This window comes from Procambarus clarkii, chromosome 77, assembly GCF_040958095.1.
Source record: "Procambarus clarkii isolate CNS0578487 chromosome 77, FALCON_Pclarkii_2.0, whole genome shotgun sequence".
Lineage (NCBI taxonomy): Eukaryota > Metazoa > Arthropoda > Malacostraca > Decapoda > Cambaridae > Procambarus > Procambarus clarkii.
The window spans coordinates 4073921-4100529 of NC_091226.1; the positions used below are offsets into that span (position 1 = coordinate 4073921).

At 37.6% G+C, this 26609-nt stretch overlaps 1 protein-coding gene across 1 annotated transcript; it reads right to left on the minus strand.

Annotated features, from left to right (window-relative positions):
* Positions 1 to 267: 267 nt before the first annotated feature.
* On the minus strand, positions 268 to 26136 carry LOC123753264 (protein MTO1 homolog, mitochondrial-like). The gene is given in 13 exon segments (XM_069313977.1): positions 268 to 485; positions 6815 to 6986; positions 7829 to 7992; positions 10196 to 10298; positions 10300 to 10354; positions 18552 to 18697; positions 20719 to 20831; positions 21237 to 21446; positions 23369 to 23394; positions 24413 to 24561; positions 25522 to 25640; positions 25951 to 25989; positions 25992 to 26136. Coding segments are annotated over 13 exon segments (1659 nt in total).
* Between the last annotated feature and the right edge of the window lie 473 nt (positions 26137 to 26609).

Below are 26609 nucleotides of genomic sequence, written 5' to 3' on the forward strand. Positions count from 1 at the left end.
ATAAAAATACACACACAACAATGGATATAAAATGGATAAGTTTAGATAGATGAAACCCAAGGTAAATATTGGTTTAGAAATAGGATAGTTGATTTACAGAGCAAATTACTAGATAACATAACAGATGTGGGATTGCTGGAGTGTTGCAGGCAAAGGTTTAACATATATATGAACAAGTTTGGGCAGACATATCCATTTATAAGAGGACAATTGTCCCATATCATATGGGACAATAGGCCTTCTGCAATTTCAGTTATTCTAGTATTCTTAATTCTGCATTATCAAATGCACTGCATAAAGATTTACTGCATAAAGAACAAATCTTTTGTAAGTGGTTGATTTGGTTTCTTGTCTACCTAGAAGTTTTGTCCACGTTTTAAAGCTTCGGACATCTTCCCGAAGAAGCTGAAGTGCATCTGAAAGCTGGTGTCTTGTCTGCAATAACTGATCATATCTCTCTTGAGACACACATCCAATGCAATAACCTTAAAGGAAACAGAAACTGTATTGTGCAGAGTTCTCACACATAACTTCAGACTATCCCAGGCATTCTTTACTAAACTTGCTCTACTTCGAACAAGAATAAATTACTTTTAAAGAGCTGATATGATTCTGCACATTCAATACACTATAACTTCTGCTAATGACCCTCTTTATTGCTTCAAAAGTTAAATTTTACAGTAATTTTCTTCACCAAGGAAATACTGAATATACAGTACTGTAGACATTGCTAGGACCATATCAATATTTTACAGTACTGTTCTTAACAATTATTATAACAAAGAACCAGCATTGAATGTAATGAAACACCATTTTCTGGGTGAGACCAAGAGACTCCCCGGAGCTTTCTGGGCTGATATGAATGTATTAGACCCTGGCATCAGTCAAGTGAATGAAGTACAGTACTAGGCCTACCGGGGACCACGAGCCAGAACTTGGCCCCCTCAGAGAGGCATGAGGAGCAATGGCCTATAGAAACCCCCTATGTGGTTGGAAGCATTCTATCTGCCATCGACCGGGTCAGGCACCCAGAAAGGTAGGCACCCCAAAACAAACCCTATCTGGTTAAAAATTTACTACCGAAAGCCGAACTGTTGGACAAAACGCGTCTAACAAAAAACGAGCAAATGAGCATGACGTCACAAGGAGGAGGGGGAAGGGGAAGCCCCAAGCTTTCAATTACATAATATTACATAATAATGGAAAGTTTTATCATTTCAGTAGAAAAAAATTAGAAAAATATATAACTTCAGGAAAATGTAGCTTATTAATTAAGCAAATTGGGCCTTGTATAGTAGGCCAAAAAGTCCATTCTGCTTATTAGGTACAACATACTATATATATATATATATATATATATATATATATATATATATATATATATATATATATATATATATATATATATATACCTTGCATATATATATATATATATATATGCAAGGCCCGATTTATATATATATATAAATCGGGCCTTGCATAGTAGGCTGATAAGTGCGTTCTGGCTACTAGGTACGATATATATATATATATATATATATATATATATATATATATCGTACCTAGTAGCCAGAACGCACTTATCAGCCTACTATGCAAGGCCCGATTTGCCTAATAGGCCAAGTTTTACTGAATTAATATATTGTCTCTAATGTTTTTTCTTATGAAATGATAAAGCTACCCATTTCATTATGTATGAGGTCAATTTTTTTTTATTGGAGTAAAAATTAACGTAGATATATGACCGAACCTAACCAACCCTACCTAACCTAACCTATCTTTATAGGTTAGGTTAGGTAGTCGAAAAAACATTAATTCATGAAAACTTGGCTTATTAGGCAAATCGGGCCAAGAATAATAAGCTGATAAGTGCGTTCTGGCTACTAGGTACGACATATATATATATATATATATATATATATATATATATATATATATATATATATATATATATATATATATATATATATATATATATATATACAATCTTTGGACAACACCCACCAGTGGGACTCGAACCCAGAAAGCACAACTACCTTCCAGTAGCTGGCATAACTAGTATGCTTTAACCCACTACGCCATCAGACCTTACAGGCACCAGATGAGTGAGGGGTCAGTCTGCAATTTTCGTCAAGCCACTGTCAATGTGAGAGAACTCGTGTCCAGCTTATAAGCCTATACTTGCATAAACCACAAGTGAAGATAAACAATCTTTGGACAACACCCACCAGTGGGACTCGAACCCAGAAAGCACAACTACCTTCCAGTAGCTGGCATAACTAGTATGCTTTAACCCACTACGCCATCAGACCTTACAGGCACCAGATGAGTGAGGGGTCAGTCTGCAATTTTCGTCAAGCCACTGTCAATGTGAGAGAACTCGTGTCCAGCTTATAAGCCTATACTTGCATAAACCACAAGTGAAGATAAACAATCTTTGGACAACACCCACCAGTGGGACTCGAACCCAGAAAGCACAACTACCTTCCAGTAGCTGGCATAACTAGTATGCTTTAACCCACTACGCCATCAGACCTTACAGGCACCAGATGAGTGAGGGGTCAGTCTGCAATTTTCGTCAAGCCACTGTCAATGTGAGAGAACTCGTGTCCAGCTTATAAGCCTATACTTGCATAAACCACAAGTGAAGATAAACAATCTTTGGACAACACCCACCAGTGGGACTCGAACCCAGAAAGCACAACTACCTTCCAGTAGCTGGCATAACTAGTATGCTTTAACCCACTACGCCATCAGACCTTACAGGCACCAGATGAGTGAGGGGTCAGTCTGCAATTTTCGTCAAGCCACTGTCAATGTGAGAGAACTCGTGTCCAGCTTATAAGCCTATACTTGCATAAACCACAAGTGAAGATAAACAATCTTTGGACAACACCCACCAGTGGGACTCGAACCCAGAAAGCACAACTACCTTCCAGTAGCTGGCATAACTAGTATGCTTTAACCCACTACGCCATCAGACCTTACAGGCACCAGATGAGTGAGGGGTCAGTCTGCAATTTTCGTCAAGCCACTGTCAATGTGAGAGGTGGGTGTTGTCCAAAGATTGTTTATCTTCACTTGTGGTTTATGCAAGTATAGGCTTATAAGCTGGACACGAGTTCTCTCACATTGACAGTGGCTTGACGAAAATTGCAGACTGACCCCTCACTCATCTGGGTAAGGTCTGATGGCGTAGTGGGTTAAAGCATACTAGTTATGCCAGCTACTGGAAGGTAGTTGTGCTTTCTGGGTTCGAGTCCCACTGGTGGGTGTTGTCCAAAGATTGTTTATCTTCACTTGTGGTTTATGCAAGTATAGGCTTATAAGCTGGACACGAGTTCTCTCACATTGACAGTGGCTTGACGAAAATTGCAGACTGACCCCTCACTCATCTGGTGCCTGTAAGGTCTGATGGCGTAGTGGGTTAAAGCATACTAGTTATGCCAGCTACTGGAAGGTAGTTGTGCTTTCTGGGTTCGAGTCCCACTGGTGGGTGTTGTCCAAAGATTGTTTATCTTCACTTGTGGTTTATGCAAGTATAGGCTTATAAGCTGGACACGAGTTCTCTCACATTGACAGTGGCTTGACGAAAATTGCAGACTGACCCCTCACTCATCTGGTGCCTGTAAGGTCTGATGGCGTAGTGGGTTAAAGCATACTAGTTATGCCAGCTACTGGAAGGTAGTTGTGCTTTCTGGGTTCGAGTCCCACTGGTGGGTGTTGTCCAAAGATTGTTTATCTTCACTTGTGGTTTATGCAAGTATAGGCTTATATATATATATATATATATATATGTCGTACCTAGTAGCCAGAACGCACTTATCAGCCTATTATTCTTGGCCCGATTTGCCTAATAAGCCAAGTTTTCATAAAATAATTATTTTTCGACTACCTAACCTACCTAACCTAACCTAACTTTTTCAGCTACCTAACCTAACCTAACCTATAAAAATAGGTTAGGTTAGGTTAGGTAGGGTTGGTTAGGTTCGGTCATATATCTAAGTTAATTTTAACTCCAATAAAAAAAATTGACCTCAAACATAATGAAATTGGTAGCCTTATCATTTCATAAGAAAAAAATTAGAGAAAATATATTAATTCAGGAAAACTTGGCTCATTAGGCAAATCGGGCCTTGCATAGTAGGCCGAGAAGTGCGTTCTGGCTACTAGGTACGACATATATATATATATATATATATATATATATATATATATATATATATATATGTGTGTGTGTGTATATCACGAAAATAAACACGTGATTAAGAATGTGACAATGTCAGACCACGGAGGAAAAATGAAACAGGAAATTTCCTTAAGTACTTTCGTATATTAAATACATCTTCAGAAGGTTATTTTACAGATCGAGTGATGGGTATAAATAGGCAGGAAGGAGTGGTGAAGTAAGGTGAGGTACAATACTTGGACAACGCAGACGGCCCATTGGCCCATCAGATGCACCCAATTGGCACATCCGATGTAGCCCAATGGCCCAGCTGATACAGCAGACATACAAGCATAATATATAGGTAATTATAACATAAAGAAGTAAATATATACAATAAATTAGTGAGACAAATGTTTTTCAATGATTCTACTTAAATCGCCCTTTAGCTGATCTATTAGAAATGGATCTAAGTTATATAGACCACTGCTAATATTCAAATTACTTTCTTTGGTGATCTGTATCAAAGCAGATTCAATTATGTTTCTGTTATAGGTGCTTTTACAATTTGTTATTGAAGAAGCACTCTCCCAATCAATTTGATGAGCTTTTTCTGACAAATGCACAAACAAAGCATTAGACAATTGGCCATGTCTTACAGAGTATTTATGTTGCGATATTCTACATTTTAAATCTTTAGATGTTTGCCCGACATAGAACTTGTTACATTCCTTACAAGGTATTTTATAAATGACGCAATTATCACTACGAGGGCTGTTCCTTACTAATAGCTTACCAACAGTGTTTTCGTAGCTAAACATTACATCTATATTAAAAAGTTTCAAGGCCTTGACAATATTCTCAAACCCAGAGAAATATGGTAAACATAACACATTCTTTGGGCGAATCCTTTCACTGCATACATTATAATAATGTATGTCTGGGTTTGAGAATATTGTCAAGGCCTTGAAACTTTTTAATATAGATGTAATGTTTAGCTACGAAAACACTGTTGGTAAGCTATTAGTAAGGAACAGCCCTCGTAGTGATAATTGCGTCATTTATAAAATACCTTGTAAGGAATGTAACAAGTTCTATGTCGGGCAAACATCTAAAGATTTAAAATGTAGAATATCGCAACATAAATACTCTGTAAGACATGGCCAATTGTCTAATGCTTTGTTTGTGCATTTGTCAGAAAAAGCTCATCAAATTGATTGGGAGAGTGCTTCTTCAATAACAAATTGTAAAAGCACCTATAACAGAAACATAATTGAATCTGCTTTGATACAGATCACCAAAGAAAGTAATTTGAATATTAGCAGTGGTCTATATAACTTAGATCCATTTCTAATAGATCAGCTAAAGGGCGATTTAAGTAGAATCATTGAAAAACATTTGTCTCACTAATTTATTGTATATATTTACTTCTTTATGTTATAATTACCTATATATTATGCTTGTATGTCTGCTGTATCAGCTGGGCCATTGGGCTACATCGGATGTGCAAATTGGGTGCATCTGATGGGCCAATGGGCCGTCTGCGTTGTCCAAGTATTGTACCTCACCTTACTTCACCACTCCTTCCTGCCTATTTATACCCATCACTCGATCTGTAAAATGACCTTCTGAAGATGTATTTAATATACGAAAGTACTTAAGGAAATTTCCTGTTTCATTTTTCCTCCGTGGTCTGACATTGTCATATATATATATATATATATATATATATATATATATATATATATATATATATATATATATATATATATGTCGTACCTAGAAGCCAGAACGCACTTCTTGGCCTACTAAGCAAGGCCCGATTTGCCTAATAGGCTGAGTGATTTTCTTTATTTTCCACAAACATTTCCAATTGGTTTATTTGAATTATTATTATTATATTATATTAAGAACATAAACTATTACCTTAGTTATGTTAGTTTAGGTTAGGTTAAGATAGATTAGGTAGAGTTGGTTAGGTTTGGTCATATATCTATGTTAATTTTAACTCAAAAAATATTAACTCATACATAATAAAATGGATAGCTTTATCATTTCATAAGAAAAAAATTGAAAAATATATAGATTCACGAAAACTTGGCTTAAAAGGCAAATCGAGACTTGCATAGTAGGCCGAGTACTGTTAAAATATATAATTCAATACGATTGCAGGTTCCTACACTAAACCATCTGGTGTTTTCAGTGCTTTGCAGCTGAATAATACAACATGTCTTGATAACATGTATGTAACACTATGCGTGTTAGTGGCTTTACAAGAATGTAAAAACATCAATGCTATGTACTTTCATAAACCTAATGTACCTTCTTGTATATAAACAAATAAATACATAAACTGTTTCATACTAATGTAACATAGCATAGCATAGCATACTAATGTAACATGCTGGTACTCCATGCTGGCATACCAGCATGCTACAATTTGTCCTCAGAAATGTGCCTAACCTTCATTATCTTTAGTTTCTTTCACTGTATTACTTTTGGTAAACAAAGTACCTGTAAATGTAATTAATGTTTATAATAAACAGTTACGATTGCACACCTAGAAAGCAAATCAAATGTTATAAACGTACAAGAATCAGATTTACAATGATTAGTGTACTACATGCACTGTAGAGTATCACAAACCTTTTTCTGTAAGTCGAAGATCAGCATTGTCTGTCCTAAGATAAAATCTAAACTCTGCACGAGAGGTAAACATGCGGTACGGCTCCGATGTTCCCTGGGTGGTGAGGTCGTCAATCAAGACACCAATGTAAGCCTCAGTTCAGTCCACGGTAAGACACTCCTTATTTAAAGCCTGGCAAAGGGGAATAGTGGTTCAATTTCATGATATAAACTGTATTCTATAGCTTATTGAAGTCAAGTTTATGCTTTTGCATTGTGTGCACACAATAAGATACTGGTATATTAGATATAAATAGATCAATATTGCATTGCCATAGAATGTGACAGGCAAATCCTTAATTAACATTTTGCATTAGCAATGGAGCATTATACTGTTTCAGGATACAAATCACATTGTACACAAGACAAACATATTTTATTACCTACCCAACCTAACTTAATCTAACCTCATCCAACTGAGCCTAACACATCCTAAACTAATCTAATACAATACATCCTAATGATATATATAGTATTGATAATCAGAAAATAAGCTTTGTGGAACTGTCTTATGTATGATTTGATCATACCCCTCCCCCACCCCCCTTACTATACATTCTAGCCAACAATTGGGAGCATCCTAAGCAATGTTATGCAAACTGTTATGATCATTATATACAATATTATGCTCTATTTCTAAGCACTTTATATGTAGTATTCTGCCCTATTGTTGTGAATACTATATATAATGTTCAGCCTAATTATTGTGAGCATTATGGTCAATATCCCCACACAAGCATTGAGAGCATAATACACAATATCCTGCCCTGCTGTTGGGAGCATTATAGACAATATCCTTCCCAGCTGTTGGCAGCATTATACACAATATCCTGCCCAACTGTTGGCAGCATTATACACAATATCCTGCCCAATTGTTGGCAGCATTACACACAATATCCTGCCCTACAGCTGAAACCATTATTGAAGATGCACACAATATATGGACACAAACTACTTGCTGACCATACATAATACCTTCGCCGCAGCATTTATTCCAGCCACAATTCCTAGAGCAGCAGCTTCCTCATAATCAGTTGTTCCATTGATTTGTTCAGCCAAGAAGAGTCCAGAAACACGTTTGGTCTCAAGTTGGGGAGTCAGCTCCCGTGGGTCAACGTAATCATATTCTACACCATAGCCTGTATTAGGAAAGGTAAATTAGCAATAAAAAAATTGATGTACTGGGTTAAAATACAATATTCCAATGTCAAATCACAGAGTATTTATAGGGAAATACTTGGATGTTTCCAATTCTTGTAAAAATGATTTATGTACAATCAGGGATTGTATACAGACCTGTTTGAATTGCACCATATTATAGCCACACTTTATGGATAGTTTGCCTGTAACTTTCAAAGCTCTATATTAGGAAAACTTGGAAATATTAATATTTAAATGAAGGTGTATAAATTGTCAGTGACGTTAAACTTTATGAGGAAAATATGGACACTTGGGACAAGTGTGATTATATTGTGCGTAGGTCTAAGTGAGTTACATTATAAAGCAATGTTTACAAAGTGGGATTTCACCTAAATTAAGTTAGGTGCCAAAATCTTGAAAAATCAAGTACAGTACTGAATGTAACGAAATGCTATTTTCTGGTGAACCAGGCACTGGATGGTGATGCACCATTGTCTGCATCTTTCTGCTAAGGCCCTGGAAGGAAACTAATTGACTCCAGATTTTTTCTAAATACAGCCTTGTATTGCAAATGACTGACAGAGGTCTCTAGTGTCAAATAATGTCTCCTAGAAAGGGTGAGGCTTTTAAATAAACTGAGGCACCTTAAATTATCTCCAGATGATTGGAGCATGTGGGCCAATTGTTCTTCCAAGTGATTGGAGCAATGAAAGAGTTATCAAAATACAAATTATTGTGGGCATTACACACACAGATTACACTAACGTGATGCATCAAATGAACAAATCCACAAGGGCTGTGACGAGGATTCGAACCTGCGTCCAGGATATTAAGGCAGTGTCTGGGATGCTCCTGGACGCAGGTTCGAATCCTCGTCACAGCCCTTCTGGATTTGTTCATTTGTGGGCATTATTGACCCACAAGCATTAGCAAAAAAAGGGGGGGGGAAGTAGAATGTAATGAAATGTCCTTTTCTGGGTGAGCCCCAGAGGCTACCTGGAACTATCGAACTGATATTAGCTATATTAGTCTGGGGCTTCAGTCATATGGAGTTCTATGCCTACCGGGAACCACGAGCCAGAGCCTAGTTTCCTCAGAGAGGCGAAGGTAGCAATGGCCTATGAAAACTCCACTCTTTGAGAGTATATTCATGTCTGTCATTGACCGGGATTAGGCACCCAGAAAGGTAGGCGCCCCAGAACAGACCCCAACTGGTAGAAATGTGCAACCCAAGACCAAACAGAGCCCAAGAACTCCCCCGCCCCCTTCCACCCAAGAAAAACGTCAGTTGGCGTCAACGGTCCATTCTGTGGATATGGAAATTAACAGAGACAGGCCATCCGCCAGGACATTGGACACGCCTTGGATGTGAACCACACGGAGAGCAAAACGCCGAGAACTCACACGCGGAAGAACCACTCGAAGCGACCAGCCCCAAAGAGTCAAGGACCAAAGAGATGCCCCCCGCTGTTCAAGCAATGAACCACCGGGGCGCAATTTGAATAGAGCCAGATCGTAGAGCTTCGAGCGAGCCAAATCTGCCGCAACGAAAGCCACACACCGCTGCAAACTCCCACACCGTGCTATAAGCCCAATGGAGCCCAGCGCCCCAAGCTGGCCTGGTGAACACTGGTCACAAAACCCCAGCCAAGAGACGAGGCGTCCGTGAACACATCAAGCAAGGGTTCTGGAAGGCGCCAAGGCACTGAACCCCGAAAAACCTGAAGAGGTAGCCGGAGACGCAGCAACTGACACAAGGCCCCTGGTGGACGAACCCAGCGATTGCGAGAAGGCAGAAGGAACAGTCCTAAAAGAACCAGCGAGCAGCGTGAACAAGCGGCTCGTTGGGTTGATGATGATTTGCTTGTACCTTGTTTTTCAGGGGGGAAATTCTTGGGCTCTATTTGGTCTTGGGTTGCACTTTTCTACCAGTTAGGGTCTGTTTTGAGGCACCTACCTTTCTGGGTACCTAACCCCGGTCGCTGGCAGACATGAATATACTATACAGTACTCTCAAAGAGTGGAGTTTTTATAGGCCATTGCTCCCTTCGCCTCTCTGAGGGAATCAGGTTCTGGCTCGTGGTTCCCGGTAGGCACAGAACTCCATATGACTGAAGCCCCAGACTAATATAGCTAATATCAGTTCGACAGCTCCAGGGAGCCGACGGGGATCCCCTCAGAAAAACCTTTTTACTCTCATACCTGGAGTGACCATTTCACAGTGTTGGAGTCCTGGTATCAAATGGAGCAAAGTGTGCTGGTGCTCCGGGGGCATTGTACACGACAAACCTTGCGGATACACCAGGACTACTATCTAGACCTTCCGGCTCAAGCCACACCTGATGGTTACGACCTGAAAATCTGACAATGACAAAAATATACAGGATTAAATAGTCATTGGCTTTCAAAATATTAGCAAAAACGAATTAATACTAGGCCTGTCCCCAAGCTGGGATTTGCAGAACCAACTACAGATAAGCTAAACCTTATACATTAGACATAAAAACCAGGGTTGTGAATTTGGAGTCGGAAGAATTTCTTGGGTTTCTGGAGTTGGTCAGTGAAAATATACAGGCTCTGACTCAAATTTCAAATAAATTTAAATCAGAGATAACCTGGCAGAAGAAATTCTGTTTTTAAGAACAACTTGTTAGTAAATTTGGGATTTTATTTTTATTTTAACCCCTATTATACAGCTAGATGCAAAATTCATTTAAATATTTTGTAGTTATAAGTTTTTCAATAATTTATTATTTTATAACTTTTATAACAATTTTTTTTATTTTCATGCTGAAAAATGAAGGGAACTGGTAGAAAGATGTTCCTTTTCTTTTATAGTTTCATTCTTTTATATCGTATCTTACTTAATAACCTCAATGTTTTACTATTTTAAGTTTTCCCTTTTGTTTAAAATTTAAGGTTACTGAATGTTCGTAATTTCATCGATAAATAATAATAAAAAGAGCCACTATGGTCTTGCTGTAACCTTTAGACTCAAACTTGAATAAGTTAGGGTTTTAAGGAGTAGCTTGATGATTCATGCTGCCAGTGATGAAATAACTTGTATGCTGCATTCTATCAAGCAATATAGGAAATAAATAATTATAGTAATTATTTATTTCACATGCTGTATTGATACATACAATGAGGAGTTGGAGGTACCGTAAATTGAGGAGTTCAAGTCAAAAGTTTTATGTACCGACTCCACAGCCCTTAATTAAAAACATAACTGAACCTCAAACAGTCCAACGCTCACTAAAGGTATACACCAGAGATATACAAAGTGTGTAACAATATTCCACCCACAATAGCACTACATGGAGGAATCATACCTGGAGTGGGTTCTGAGAGTTCCTCTACTCCCAAAGTCTGGGACTAGGCTTGACTTGTGATAGCCTGGTCCAACAGACTGTTGCTTGTTTGAAAGGATTTTGTTAACCAGCCCATCAACTTTCTTGCAGTCTTTATACGTTGCATTTTCTTTCTACAGTATAGTTTTATTGCATATTATTTGAAGATTCAGTTTTTTATTTCTTCATATTAACCTTAACCTAAGAGCTGGAACTTGTCTACATTGAACATTATATTTCCTGGTTTATATCTGTATGGGACATTTGCTACCTCTTCTATAGTGTCTACTCATAAAAATCATCTGCAAAGGTTGATATAATACTATAGTTTGCTTTCTTGTCTTTTTCAGATACATGAATGAGAAATACTGGAGCAAGCACAATACCTTCTCATGGTGGATGCTCTAGATTTTATATTGATCATTAGTAAATCTAAGATCCATCTGCCTAATCAGCTAGTTATTCCATACATGTGCATTTTGTATGCAATTACACTATGATCAAATTTGTCAAAAGCTTTCACAAAATCCATGTATAATACATCTGTGTTATGCTTGTCTTCCATGGGTTCTAAAGACCATAACATTGTGGTCTAACAATTCTGAGCAGCAGGCGCAACCTGTAATTAGGTTTATGTAGACGTTGTGACTCGATGTGTTTTATGACCTTATTTCCTAGCACTTTTTTTTTAAGTTTTTGTGATGCGTGATTTTAGTGCTATAAGATTAAGAAATTTATTTCTTCTTTGCTACCAACTTTGTGGTGTGGTAGATCTCTGCTTTTTGAGTAACAGGGATGACACTGGTATCAAGGCTCGGTCTCCATATGATGTGTAGAGCCTGTGATAGTGATTTTTTGCAATGTACAGTATGGTGAATATGGAATTTCAGGAGTCTGAGCCTGGGACAGTGTGTACAGGCATAATTTCCATGACAACCTCAAGTTCAGTTATAATACCAGTAATAATAATAATAATAATAATAATAATCACAAGAGAAAACTTACGTGATATACAGTATATCAATGAGAAAATCAACTGGAGCTGCTCTGAGGTGACTTGAACCCATGACCAAGAGACTCCCAGCTGCTAACGCTCACCACTGGACCACCCAGACTTGATAAAAGTTATACAATCGGATTTCTACCGAAATCACAGGAAGTCAGGAAGCCTCTACTGAAGCCAGTCCAAGTTTTATGTATAAACCCCAGCATTCAGGTGTAGGCAACATAGTTCATCTACCGTAGTTCAGTTCATCGCATTTTTCAATTTTATTAGATGGTTTTTAAACTGCTGAGGAATCAACCTGTCGTCTTACAAAGAATGTCACATTTCGCTTGTATGCGTTACACAAGGCCTAAAATTGTTGTACTTGTGGGAACCGACCTGTGAGATTTATATTTATTTAATTTATATGAATTTATATTTACGTTAATTTATATACTTCGATAGCAATTTGTATAATGATAAATGGACTGTATTTCTGCAATAATCTCATAATCTCACAAATCGATCCTCTACACATTAGGGGGGGGGTTTATATTAATTTAATTTATATATGCAGCCAATCAAACTACAGTATTAACTACATACATTGAAAAGGTTCCTTATCTTATAGTACAGCAGGTTAGTCCACCAGGTATAACTAGGGTGTAGACACCAAATTTTCCTCTTTGAGGTAGCTTCCATCACCCAGGTAACTGATGCACAAAGCATATGCTTCCTCGACTTGACCTGTCAAAAGGGCGCTAGCTGTAAAACCAGATACCTATATATGACAAGTATGCCAGAGAAAACACTATACAGTACATGGAACAATGAAGACCTGGCTTAATTACCTTTAGTTTGAGGCTATGTCGTGCTCTAACCGGCTCACCCTATATAATGACATTAATGGCCATAAATGAAAATAAACGGGTTTTGGAAAGAACACTTAACTTGAATTTGTTGACAGCGTGTTGAAAATGGTACACCTTTGGTTTCCATAACACTACGTCCAAGTAAAATTAACAGGAGCCGTATTTGCTCCTGTGAGCCTCTGGTCTAGTATCAACAATGGCTGCTCCCTCTTCCTCCACTGACGCCTGGCCTACATTGTCCAGATTTCAGAAAGTGATAGAAGGGTCACATTTACTCTACTTTAATATTGATAATTAAGTTAATTTATATGAGATGTTTTTATAATGGTAAAGTCCAAAGACTAATGTATTTAAGAATCATTCCCACTATAATAGGTGAAGAATTTAAAATAGTATGTGGTGATGATATCCCGTTTTCTATAGACGGTAATTCCACTACAAGTTACGTTTTCTATGGGTAACTTGTTTATACAATACAGCTATTATCTGTATGATTATTAAATGGTGTCGGATTTTCCGACATAATTCCCCAGGGGCTGCTCACGGGTCGAAGTCCTAATTAGAACAGACGAACACCGATACTCCTCCTTCGAATTATTAGACTAATTTGATGTTAGTAGTTAGTAATCACACATTTGTGTGTCTGTTCGTACAGGACGGATGTCCCGTACTAGAGTTGCAGGGGTTAGAAGTCTAATGAGATTTCATTTCCCTGTTAACTCTTGAAAGGCTAATATTCAAGCTTTATTACATATTATTTAACCCAGAAGACTGGATGTGATCAAGTACTACAGTCAAGTATGATTCAGGGACTGCAGTGAGATCAGTGACGTTAGATATAACTTGAAGTTTCTTCAGGTAACTGGTCACTGATATATAAACACTGAGGCCCATGGAATACATCTTGATTAAATATTAAATGTATCAAATCAGTCATCAGATTTATTGGGGTTTTATTTAGTTAATTGATTCAGAAGATTGAATAGCTCATCATTAAAGTAAAGTATGGTTCTGAGACTGCAGTGGGTTCAGTGACATTGGTCGCAGTGACTTGTAGCTGTTTTAGGCTACTGTTCACTGATTTGCCACTGAAGCCTCATGAACTCATCTTCAGCTTCAAATGATGATACTAACATCAACCTCTGTTGGTATAGTCAGCTGTAATCTCCTTAGTATAATGCTACTGGAGAAATATAATCAGCTGACAAATTTAGATTTCTACTGGTATTGTTTATCTGCAGGCATAGGTCTCCTCAGGCTTGATACTGGGCCTGAGAGTAATTTACCTCCTGCAGAGTTTAACATGGTTATACCCTGATATTTAGTAGGGCTACCGATGAATCGATGACAATAGTCTGTCCCTACAAGGAGACCGAAGTCAGTGAGGTGATCAGACTTAATATTATCTGCCAATTTTATTCCTCTATTTCTCAGGAATTTGGCTGTTGCTCTCAGACCTTGAACTTGTAGGTCTACTGGTATTTTGTCCACCACAATGGCTTGTACTCTACAGACGTACCTGCCTAAACGTACTGATGGTTGTACCACCTGGTAGACTTGAGGTCCTGCATCTGTTACAAACCCTGAGATATTGAATGACATCTGGGCTACAGGCCTTAATTGTAATTCATCTGCCAACTTTTTAGTGACAAATGTTCTCTGGGATCATTGGTCAAACAACCCACGGGTATGGACCTTGGCCCTCTTATTCAGGATGGTAATTTGGGCAGTAGGCAAAGTCGTATTATCTTTAGACTTTGCCGATTGGACACTCTTTGTTTGTTGCACCTTGCAGTACTGTACTGTGGTGGGAATGCTATCTTCCACCTTGGGGTTTGGAGACGTTGTTTTGGTGTCTCTGCACAATGCTGCATGGTGTTGACCTTTGTTACACCTATTACAGGTGTGTAATTGGGTATCACAGTCATTGATGTTATGTTTCCTGAGGCACCTCGTGCAATGTTGCAAATCTTTGAGTCGCTCAACACGGGCGTCACTATCAGGAAAATTAGGGCAGTGGTACATTGAATGTTTCTCATTGCAGAACAAACATGTTCCATAGTTTCCAGTACCCTTTGGTGTCACGTTCTTGGGTGACACAGTAACTATAGGCTTCGAGGGTCCCACTGCATATACACCCACACTGCTACTGTTCCACTTTGGTGTTGAATTATATTGTCTAGATTGATTTGGAGTACCTTTGGTACTCTGTGGTTTACTATTATTAGTTTCTGAGGGTTTACTTGGTGGTTTTAATTTGTCATGTGTTCGTAATTGATGAACTACTGACTTTAAACCTTCAGATATTTCATTCATGGATAAGATGCTTTTATTGTAATGAGCGCTCATTTGTCTCAATATGTCCCTAGGTATTTTCTCCTGGACAATTATTTTCAAGACCCACTCAGCCCCGTTTGTATCTGCTGTCAGGCTGAGGGCATTGATCAATGATTCTACCTCCAGCTTGAAGACTTGGAGTGAATCAGCTGAAGCCTCCGGTGGGGGTAAATGCAACAGCTCATGAACTAAATGTGATGTTCTTACTTCTGGATCAGCATAATTATCCTTGAGGAGTTTTACTGCCAGATCATAGCCGTCATTAGTTAATCTCAGATGGGATACTACTGTTTTAGCCTCACCTGATAATTGGCCTTGCAAATAAGAGAATTTACTACTCTTTGGTAAAGATTGTTTTGAGTCTACAAGGTCAACGAATTTGTTCCAAAATTCGTCCCAATCTTCCTCATCTTTTCCTGAGAAAGTGGGTAAATTAATTGGAGGGAGTCGAGCTTCTGCTTGACTCGTATTAGATGCAACTGTTGTTGTTGCTGCTGTTGCCTTGTTCTGAGCAATTAATTTGACATAAGGCTGTAACGTTGCCTGAGTGTGATCTTCATAATTCGCAAGATCAACCATAATGTCGTCTATTTCTGTTTCTGATAAATTGGTGTTGGCAAGTTCAGCCACATATGTTGCTATTTGACATTTGATTTGCTCAAATTTACCTGCAGCTGCTTGATAATAGCTTTCCAGGTCAGCATAATCAACTTGAGATTGTTGTGACAAATCTTCACATTTCTTGATCTGTCTTGTTAAGTGGCCTTTAAGACCTGCAAGGGTTCTTTTCATTCTCCCTGCATTATCCATACTGGCTAGTTGGTGAAGCCTTGTGGGACTTGTACTTGGGCTGCTCATAATACTGAATAAAAACTCTGATGGTAGCCTAGGGTAAATTCTGCACTCGCTAGGCTGTAATCCTACCTCTTCTAGAGGTTAGCACTTAAAATTAATACACATTATATATATACACAATCATACACACTAATGATTTGAGTGATAAACCAGTGTCACTGGAAATACCTTTAGGTTAGCTCTACTATATCACCCTAGGATGGTAGAGACACTAATTAATCACTCAAAGGTGTAATGATCATAAGTAAATTATTATATATACAACTCAATTCGAGTTGATAAAAATTACACCCAAAATAGGGTCTGGACCATTCATTAATGATGTTAGGTTGTTGAATATAGTACAACTGACTATGGTAATGGGACTAGGATGAACAATAATAGTTCAACTAGTCAATGGTAAATATCCTACCCTGTTGTGGGTTGGCAATTAGTAAATATTATACTGTGATCACTAGTGCAATATATATTAAATAATTCTCTATTTTGGAGAAATAATATACACAATTATTGATAATAGCCTCTTAATTAGCCTCTATGAAACTTCTAATATTATCTAGAAGTATTAAATATTATTAGTGACCTCGCGAAATAAAGTCCACAAAATTCGTAGATAATCTCTCGCGAAATTTAACACCACAAAATCCGTGAACAATCTTGCGAGGACACACCCACTAATTTGGCTGGCTTCTATATTAGCGCTGTCATTTCACAGAATAACACGCCACCAAATCTCTGTGGGTGTGCATGAAACCGCTGACGAGGCTGATCTGAACTGAGCGGGGCTCGTGAACTCGCACGAGTCAACGCAGCCGTCATTGACTGCTGGCTTTGTTTAAATCACACTGCACTAGTTTATTTAATGAATCCACTGGTTAACTGGTTCATCCGGTACTAAGATGACCAAATGTGGGTTCAAAGGATCAAATAATCCGTCATCCGGTTCGAAGGACCAAATAATGTGGGAACCGACCTGTGAGATTTATATTTATTTAATTTATATGAATTTATATTTACGTTAATTTATATACTTTGATAGCAATTTGTATAATAATTATTGATAATTAAGTTAATTTATATGAGATGTTTTTATAATGGTAAAGTCCAAAGACTAATGTATTTAAGAATAATTCCCACCATAATAGGTGAAGAATTTAAAATAGTATGTGGTGATGATATCCCGTTTTCTATAGATGGTAATTCCACTACAAGTTATGTTTTCTATGGGTAACTTGTTAATACAATACAGCTATTATCTGTATGATTATTAAATGGTGTCGGATTTTCCGACAGTACTTGAAAATGGAAGTAGCTGGCGAAAGTGATGTACTGTCCCGTTCTTTGGGTCTTGTGGTAGGTTAGGAGAACACACTTTAAAGTGACCGTTTTCTTGACATTGGGAAACCATAGGAGGACGGGCTGGAGGAATTGCCTCTGATGACTTACATAACTTGTCAAAAAAAAATTGCATTATCCTGTAAAACTGTATAGATTCAAAGTCTATACATTTTATATGTAGTCTCAACTTATAGACCACATAGATTCAATCTGTATGGATTATGATCATTTATAATTGAGAATTAACTGTATACTGAATATCATCTCCCTTCTACTTCTTTCATTTGCATAAAGCATACAACTTTCACATCCATTATAAACATTTATATTCTTTAGAATTTTTATGAACAACTGAAAAACCTCTATACTGTATTACCATTTGTTACCTACACTTCTTTGTACTGTAAATACATCTTAATATTTTAATATTCACATTGTTCACTGCACAATATTCCTTCTTCACTCCCTTTCCAAAACAATGTGAAGAAACTCATTTCATCAGTATGCATCCTGTGCCGTTCCAATCATTCTGCTTTTGATTTATTCTATTATTTATTTACCTGTATTGTATAGTAATACAAGAAGGTAGAGTGGGTAGTCAGTACAGATACTGATGATTAAATGGTACCCTCTTCCAAAGCCATTAAGATGGATAGTGTTTTGATTATAAGGTCAGATGTATTTATCAACCCTCAACAAGTCCACCTTAAATATGCAAAATCCTGTACTTCCCCATTTCCTCAACATTCAGCCAAATCTCACTAATTTATAGTTTAATATCACTCCTAGTGGCTATTAAAGATAGACAGAATTATTCTCACCTTAAAACTTTTGATTCGATGGATGGACAATAACGTGGCCCATTAATTTCTTCCTGAACATGGCGATTTAAATGTAACGTATCCCTAATAATCTTCTCCACCTCTGGGGTAGTGAATGTGCGGTTACACATTAACTGCTCCTCTGACTGAAAGAAAATGTATTTCATACATGGCTTAACTACAGCCTACTGAGAAGCCAAGATTTGGCTTTCTCTATGAAGCAAGAGGAGCTTAAGAATCACATCAACCCAAAACCAAGAAAATCCAACTATAAAGTGCAAATGAGGCATAGATTCCCAAAACAAGATATGCCACATCCCCAGTCAGAAAACAGCAGAATAGCCATGCCACCTGATTTAGCCAGGGGGCTACAGAAAGTGTATCTCGGCTGAACAAATATTGACCCAAGTGAACACGTGGCTAAAGCATTGGTCTTAAATGAACATCAGTAGTCAGACACTATAGCACACAAGCACGTACCTAACTACTATCACTTCCCATCAATAGTCCTCCAAGTGAAGCAAACCAAAACCCAGAAGATAAATGACTTATGGGAGGAAACCTTCAAAGAAGCTAACTCTGGTGAGGCAAGGGAAATGCATGTAGGGCGTCAGGAAAGCCAATCCTGACTTACAGATGAAGCGAAATGTAAACACGGGACAAATGCAGGGTGGGTGTCACGAACCAAGAAACATAACAAAATGATAAAGGAATGGTCCCACGGGGAACTAAATATTCAAGAGATGCCCACTTTCACCAGTTACTTGGTGGCATAAAACTACAAGCTGGCCCAGAGGAGAACTGTGTCTGTGGTAACATTGGGCAAGTGAATGTGGTGAATGGGTGGCTGGGACACTGGTGGCCTGGGCTTCCATATAGGGAAAGTTAGGTGCATCACAGGAGGGATGGTCTTTCTGCAGCAATGAGTCTTTGCCTTTTATGGAATTTTTGCTTTTTGGTGTTTTTGTACAGTTTTGGGTTCATATCTGATTCCCAGACTTTTCTTGCCTCATAGCAAGAGCCAGACTCTGCTCTTGGCTCCCAGGATGCTAAAGTGGGTTTCAGAAGCCAAGTGTGATTTCCTAAGGCTTCGTAAATTCATTGTTTTAACACGGGGGAACCCTCCCAGGAAATGAAGACCAGCGCACACTTATCCAAATTATAAAAACAGTGGTCCCAGCAGGATTGGTGTGTTGAAGGCAATATCAGACGAGTCTGAATGGTTCATCTCACAAGAACCCAAAATATTCCTGGTAGGAAGGGTTGGAGTATGAAACTAGCTAAGAAGGGTAATTGTAATTCAGCTATTGTATCAAACAACTCACATGTGGGAATGGGTGAGTAGCATTTTGTTTTGTATATTATTTCTATTTAGATCATATGTGAATGTCACAAAGTGTGCTGTGTGTGCTATACATACTGTAGTGCCATGTTACCCAATCATGTTTCCCAGGCAGTATAACTATGGTTAAACAGCTTGGGAAATATGCTGCTTGTGTAACATGCTGCTAGTTGATACAACATTTTCAGTATGTCTTTGTCTTATTTATTTGCATAAAAATAAGACAGAGTACTGGACCTGTTTTTGCCCATTCATGGGTGACAAGTCAAACATATCTCTTCAAAGGTAAGTACAAATATGTACCATATTTTCTGATGGGCAGGGTGCATTGTCACATCATTAAGTTTAAGCTCAATGTATTAGTTTATGTGAAAGTACCTGGCAAACTGCACTATTAAACACTTTTGTATGTTTCATTGTACAGTAAATTTTAAAAGTATTTCACCTCATAACATCCTTGTAAAATAGATGTGTATCCTAAGCAGAGGAACTTCTTAAATGCTGGAAAATACAGTATTTCTTACAAGATCAGCATGTAGAGGAAAGGAGAGAGGGGGGTTATTGGATGGGGCATGTGACACAGATTTTCACTGTACTGTACAGTACTGTACTTAACTTCAAAGCTCCTATATTAAACACTCGTCTTTCAGTAATGAATCATTACCTTTCGTCTTGCTACGGAATCTTTTATCACATAAAGGTGTGAAAATGGTCTGTTATAGAAAAACTTCACTAGAATTCTACAATCCTCCTATCTATTCAGGGGAAACTTCTGGAGGTAGAAAACGAATCTCCTGAAAAGCAGGAAACGGTTCAAGTACTAACCTTAATCCAGACCTGTTGATTCAAGAATGAAAATGGGACTGGTGGGTTGTCAGGGGCTTGAGGTTCACACTGTGAGTAGTCAATGGTGTTTTTGGCTATTCTTGGTGGTGTTCCTTGAGTTGGAAAAAATAAACCCCTTAATAAGAGGATTTCAAGACCTTTCATATTCATGTATAAAATTAAATGTCAATATATCTGTATATACAAGAGTTGACTATTATGTACAATACATAACTGGGAAACTCCATGCCTAATACACTTTTCCAACAAAATCTAGATCAGTAATAAAACTAATACAATCAATGGTATCTAAAAAGCAGGTTAGCAAATATGAAGACCCCTATTGTGCCAGAATGACCAAATTAAACTACTTGATAGTCATTGATTTTATCATACAAATTAGCAATGAAAGAAAATCTAACAAATATATTGTGTAATGAAATACAGAGCCCATACCAGATGAATAAAAAGATAGTTGCTAGTACGCACTGTGGGTTACTAAGCACTTTCCACAATACCTGTTTTAAGTCTTCGAAGCCTCAACTGAAGCCTTTCTAAGGTGTTGGCAAGCCCAATGGCTGGTGCATCTCCAAGTCTGCCAGCAGGTTTCACATCTAACCCAATATTGACAACTCCTTTCAAGAAGGTCCCCGTGGTGATGACAACACTGCGACACACGATCTCTTTGCCATTAGCTAGTAACACTCCACAACACTCAGCTAGTTGACCTATATACAAGACAAATATGCCTTTTTATGATAGTACATAAATTTTATTTTTTTCAAAACACGCAATTCAAAATATCAGCTCTAAGCATTATCTAAATGTATAATAAGAAACACTGGGCGATATATTGCACATTAAACAGTGCTATGCTAAAACACGTGCATTAAAAATTTTGTGTTTAATGTAATGAAATCGTCTTTTCTGGTAGGCCATCAATAGCGCCCACTCTGACCTACTGAGAGCCAGAACCAGGATTTGGATCTCTCTATGAAGTGAAGAGGGAGCATTTGGATCAGAGATCTGCTCAAAACTAAGAAACCTAACCAGAACTCTTTTGGCATAAAAAACAAGCTACTATTTCACACCCTAACCCTGTTGTCACATCCATTATCAAAGATACCGTCTCAGAATTTTGGTATTCTGTATTCCTCTTGCTTGGTGGACTCATTTTCAAGTTTTATCCTGTCTGTTCTTGGTAGTACTTTTGGACTTGGCTGTTGAGGCCGAGACCTGTTTCAGGGGTGACAAAGAGTACTGTGCAGGAGTTAATGTGTATGGTGTGATTTCCCTGTGTTAGTGGATCCCTGATTCCCAATATGTTCCCCTGCCTCTGCGAGCAGGCAAGATTCTGGTACATGCTCATGGTATGAAGAATTGGTCATAAGTGCCTGGCACTCATGACCAATTCTATGCCTAAATTCTAGAGAGCCTCCAGAAAAACAAATTTCGTTAAACTCAATGTTATATTTATACCATACACATAAGAGTACTGGGTATTATTTGTATAATTTTAATTAAGAGGAGCGAAGCTCATGTATAAATTAAAGGATGCTGGTTAAAGATTTAGGTCAATTTGTATTCCAAGCGCCTCATTCACCTAGGAATTATAATCCACTAGTCACTGGACGTTGCTCAACAAGTCGGAGAAGGCCTAAAAATGACAACCAAACCTTAGGCATAAACAAATGAACCTTTGACTTTAAGAAAAAGAAATTTGTTATGCAGCTATACAAATTTCTGGTGAACCCCTCCTCTGAACTACTGTATCAATCATGGAGACCTTACCTTCAAAAACACACAACTGTTTCAGGAAAATTTTAATGAAGAGCAACACTAATCATTCCAGAACCAAGTCGTCTCCTCAGTTTCTAGTGTGGTTTGGTCAACATTTTTCAGCCACGTTATTGTGACTTTTCATCTGCATTCCAGAACTAAGTCAACTTTCATAACAGCAGAGATTGAGGGCCACAGAACTAACATCATTAGAAACCATATACAATAGAGGTGATATTGAGACCTTTAAAATATTGAACAAATTTGAAAGATATTAATCCAGTTCATTTTGCTAAAAATGCAATGTAACACATATAACACATAGCTTGAAGTTACAAGCTACAATGTAGAGCAGAAAACGGGAGATGCCTTTTCACCCATACCTATCAATTCCAAGATCTGAAGCTGCTTTTGCCTTTTGTGGATGGGAATCATTGAAGATGGGTCACTGACCTACCTTCCCACCCTATTTATATTAGGGAATACAGGTTTATTTGCATTAAAAAATGGTTATCAATGGAGCTGTCACATCCTTAAACACTTTATACCAAGCATAAATAAATGGAAACAATCCACTACAAGCCCAGCATGTTGCCAAACTATTGTCCTCTAGCACAGGAGATATGCCTTTTCCTTTCACCTGATGCTTCTGTTCACCTAGCAGTAAATAGGTACTTGGGAGTTAGGTAACTGCAGTGGGGTGCATCCTGGGAAATGTCAGCACCCAACTAGGGGTAACCTTTATAAGTTTAGGTACTGGCTTCCTGTCCCCAACAGTAAGATTATTTCTTCCTTGATATAAAATGAAAGAAATAAGTGAAATAAAGTTCATTCTATGGCTACACTTGAAAAGATGATAAACAGATTTTACTCAAATCCACATTTGAGTTGGTCTGTCTATATCGAAAAATATATCAATCAAATCTTAACTGATCCTTTAGCGTACCATCAGTATGAGGTTCTTTTAAGGGGGCATATTACGGGTTTCGTAAAAATTGTTCAATTTGTTTATAAATTCTTTTATGAAATGGTTATAGAAAGAGCTGCAACTGGTCCAAGTTTCAGCATCACACCCTAAACAGAAAAGGAGAAAAAAATTCACAACGTATTATGCAACGCATTTTCAACATTTTCAAATAATTTCAGGGAACACATGTGTCAACTAAAATCATTTCTATAACACTCAGATATTAAACTAACACATAATAATAGATTGTATTGATCAGTTTTATCAAAGAAAGTGTTTAGTGCAATAATATAATTTTTCAAAGTTACCCTTCCAAACATATGCAATATATGATGTTTATAAATTTTTATAAAATCAACAAATGAACTTTGGACTAAAATGTCTCAATAGGTTTGTAGAAGCACAAACTCTACATATAAGGTGTAATTTGCATGTAAATTGATTAATAAATGAAAGCTGAGAAATGCCTTGAAGTTGTAAATTACTTTCCAGAGTAAAATAAAGATCCAAGTTCGGCCACCTGTAGCTGAGCTTGACTTCGACAGATTTCGTTCATAATTGGCACCCTTGCAGATAGGCATCCATTGAGCACGGTGTGCAAGTTTTATGCAAATCCCTTGATAACAAACGAGAAAAAAATTGGCCAAAAAAAAAAAAGAAAAAAAACAAAAAAAAAAATTACATATAAATATATTGCACATACATATTACAATTATTACAAGAGTTTGTGCTTCTACAGCACATAGTAGACATTTTAGTTGACACATGTGTTTCCTGAGATTATTTGAGAATGTTGAACATTCGTTGCATAATACGTTGTGTATTTTTTTTCTCCTTTTCTGTTTAGGGTGTGATGGTGAAACTTGGACCAGTTGCAGCCCTTTCTATAACCATTTCATAAAAAAAATTATAAGCAAATTGAACAACTTTTAATTTAGTGTGATAAGCCCCCTTAACATCAGATCTTCCACTGATGATTCTATTATAGTGAGGTTAGTTGCTTGAAATAGTTCATTCTGAAGATTTGTCTTGTAAAGCACTCGGTCTATTTGTGCTCGTGGACCCCAAACAGCAGGACCCTTGCTACGGTTCAACATCTGAAAACCAATTGTATAGTGATAGTGCAAGAAATTGTTAGCAATCTTTTTCAAAATCAAAATACAGTACTGTACAAAAAAAAATCTAGTCAGTTGAATAAAGTACCATACAGTACAAAATTTTACTTAAGTGATACTGTTTAATGAATTGATGAATTAAATTGTTATTTTTTAATACATATATATACACTTTCTCACTAATTTCTTTACCTTTCTAAACAAAGGTAACTCTTTACTCTCATATATACCTTGTTTAATGTTAAGGATGCATTAAGCATACCCGTATCAGCATAATATGGGGTCATTAAATCACAGTCATTATAGAAAGGCATTCTTAACACCATTATTTATTACATGGATCAACATATTAAGGTTAGCTTCACCAAGGTGTGGTCTTGGTGAAGAGTGGTTGTGAAGGGCAACTACAGGAAATTGATGGGCAGTGAAACCAAGTGATCGAGTCTCTAGCCAGAAAACTGTCCACAGTTGGCCACATTCCAAACCACTACACAGATACTGGTTAGGAAATCCATGACACTCAACAGATTCTTAAGGCACTAGCCTGTGAATTACAAAGTTACTAAGCTACTAGTTGTCAGGTGAACCACACAAACACTGAACTGGGTAAAAGTCACTTAACTGAATAATTAATCTCCACTAACCATTACAAAGTACTGCACAGTATAGTCAGGAGAAATGTGAGGAGGAAATGAACTGTTGAGCCTGAGTTGGAGGTGTTACTGCCATGTGGTAGTCACACGGCAGAGCAAACTTATTTTAATTAACAGATTAGAATGGGTTAACCTACTGGAAGGGCATGTGCTTCCGAACAGGCAAACATGTACACTGGTTTTATAAATTTGTAATGCTGTACAAAGTTAAAACCACCTTGATGAATACTACTGAAACCTATGACTTAAAAGACAAATAAGTTAGCAAGAAACTATAGTTACTCCTTACCTTGTAGTTTATGCCTGATATATCACAGATCCGACCACAAAGGCCATCCAACGCATCTACCTCTCTCATTAGGTGTCCTTTACCAATGCCTCCAAAAGAAGGATTGCATGACATTTCTCCTGTTCAAATGTTAAGAAAAGTTATTTAACATTATGCAGCATGCTAAAATTTCAAAATTTAAGTACTGTAATTAATTTTTATCAGGGGAAAAGAAACAGTAGAAAAAACAGAAAAAGACAAAGGAAATATTTTTGGAAAACACTACATATTTATAAAAGAACAATAATCAGTAATGTGGAGGTAAAAGACATGAAAACCATTGTGGATGCTACCCAGTATGAGCAAGTATTTGATAAGTAAATACAGTATACTGTATATGTATTCATAAATGTGTACACATAAGTACTTCCAAATCACAAATATAATAACCTATAGTGGACTTCTTGTGTGTAACAAGCAGTGTTGAGGCCCCATCCTGGCCGCTGCGGCACAGGCCTCAGTACCAGCATGACCACCACCCACCACCACCACCACATCAAACACCTCCCTCGTAGCCAACCTGCGGTACTGATGCACATTCCTCACCCTATCTGCTACTCGCCACCACCGAAACATCATCAGATACCTGGAAAATTGGAATATGTACAATCATACTGTATACAGTAATATACAAAACACAGAAAGCTCTTTATTTTGTGGATGGGATGCAAACATTGTGTATAGTATAGTTAATGTTTGAATTGAGATTCCCACCAAAGTTTCCCACAACGAGACAAATGTTGCCAATATCCGTCAGAAGGCTCCCTGGCATGGTTCACTCAGACAGCAGGTTACCCGTGCGGAAAATGACACCAACACCGAATCTACCCTATATATATCTAATACGTTAAGGTGATGTCGTTACATCGTTCAAATGAGTTTCAAATGGTCGCCCAATAAGCACCCTGCTCTGAACATATAAAGAACACTTAGTAAGCCAACCAGAGAATTAGGTCCCACGCAGGAATATCCCTCCCCAAAAAATTCTTTTAATAAAGCACAGTACTTCAGCTTTGCAGCTTACATGTGCATACCTCACCGATTGCAAT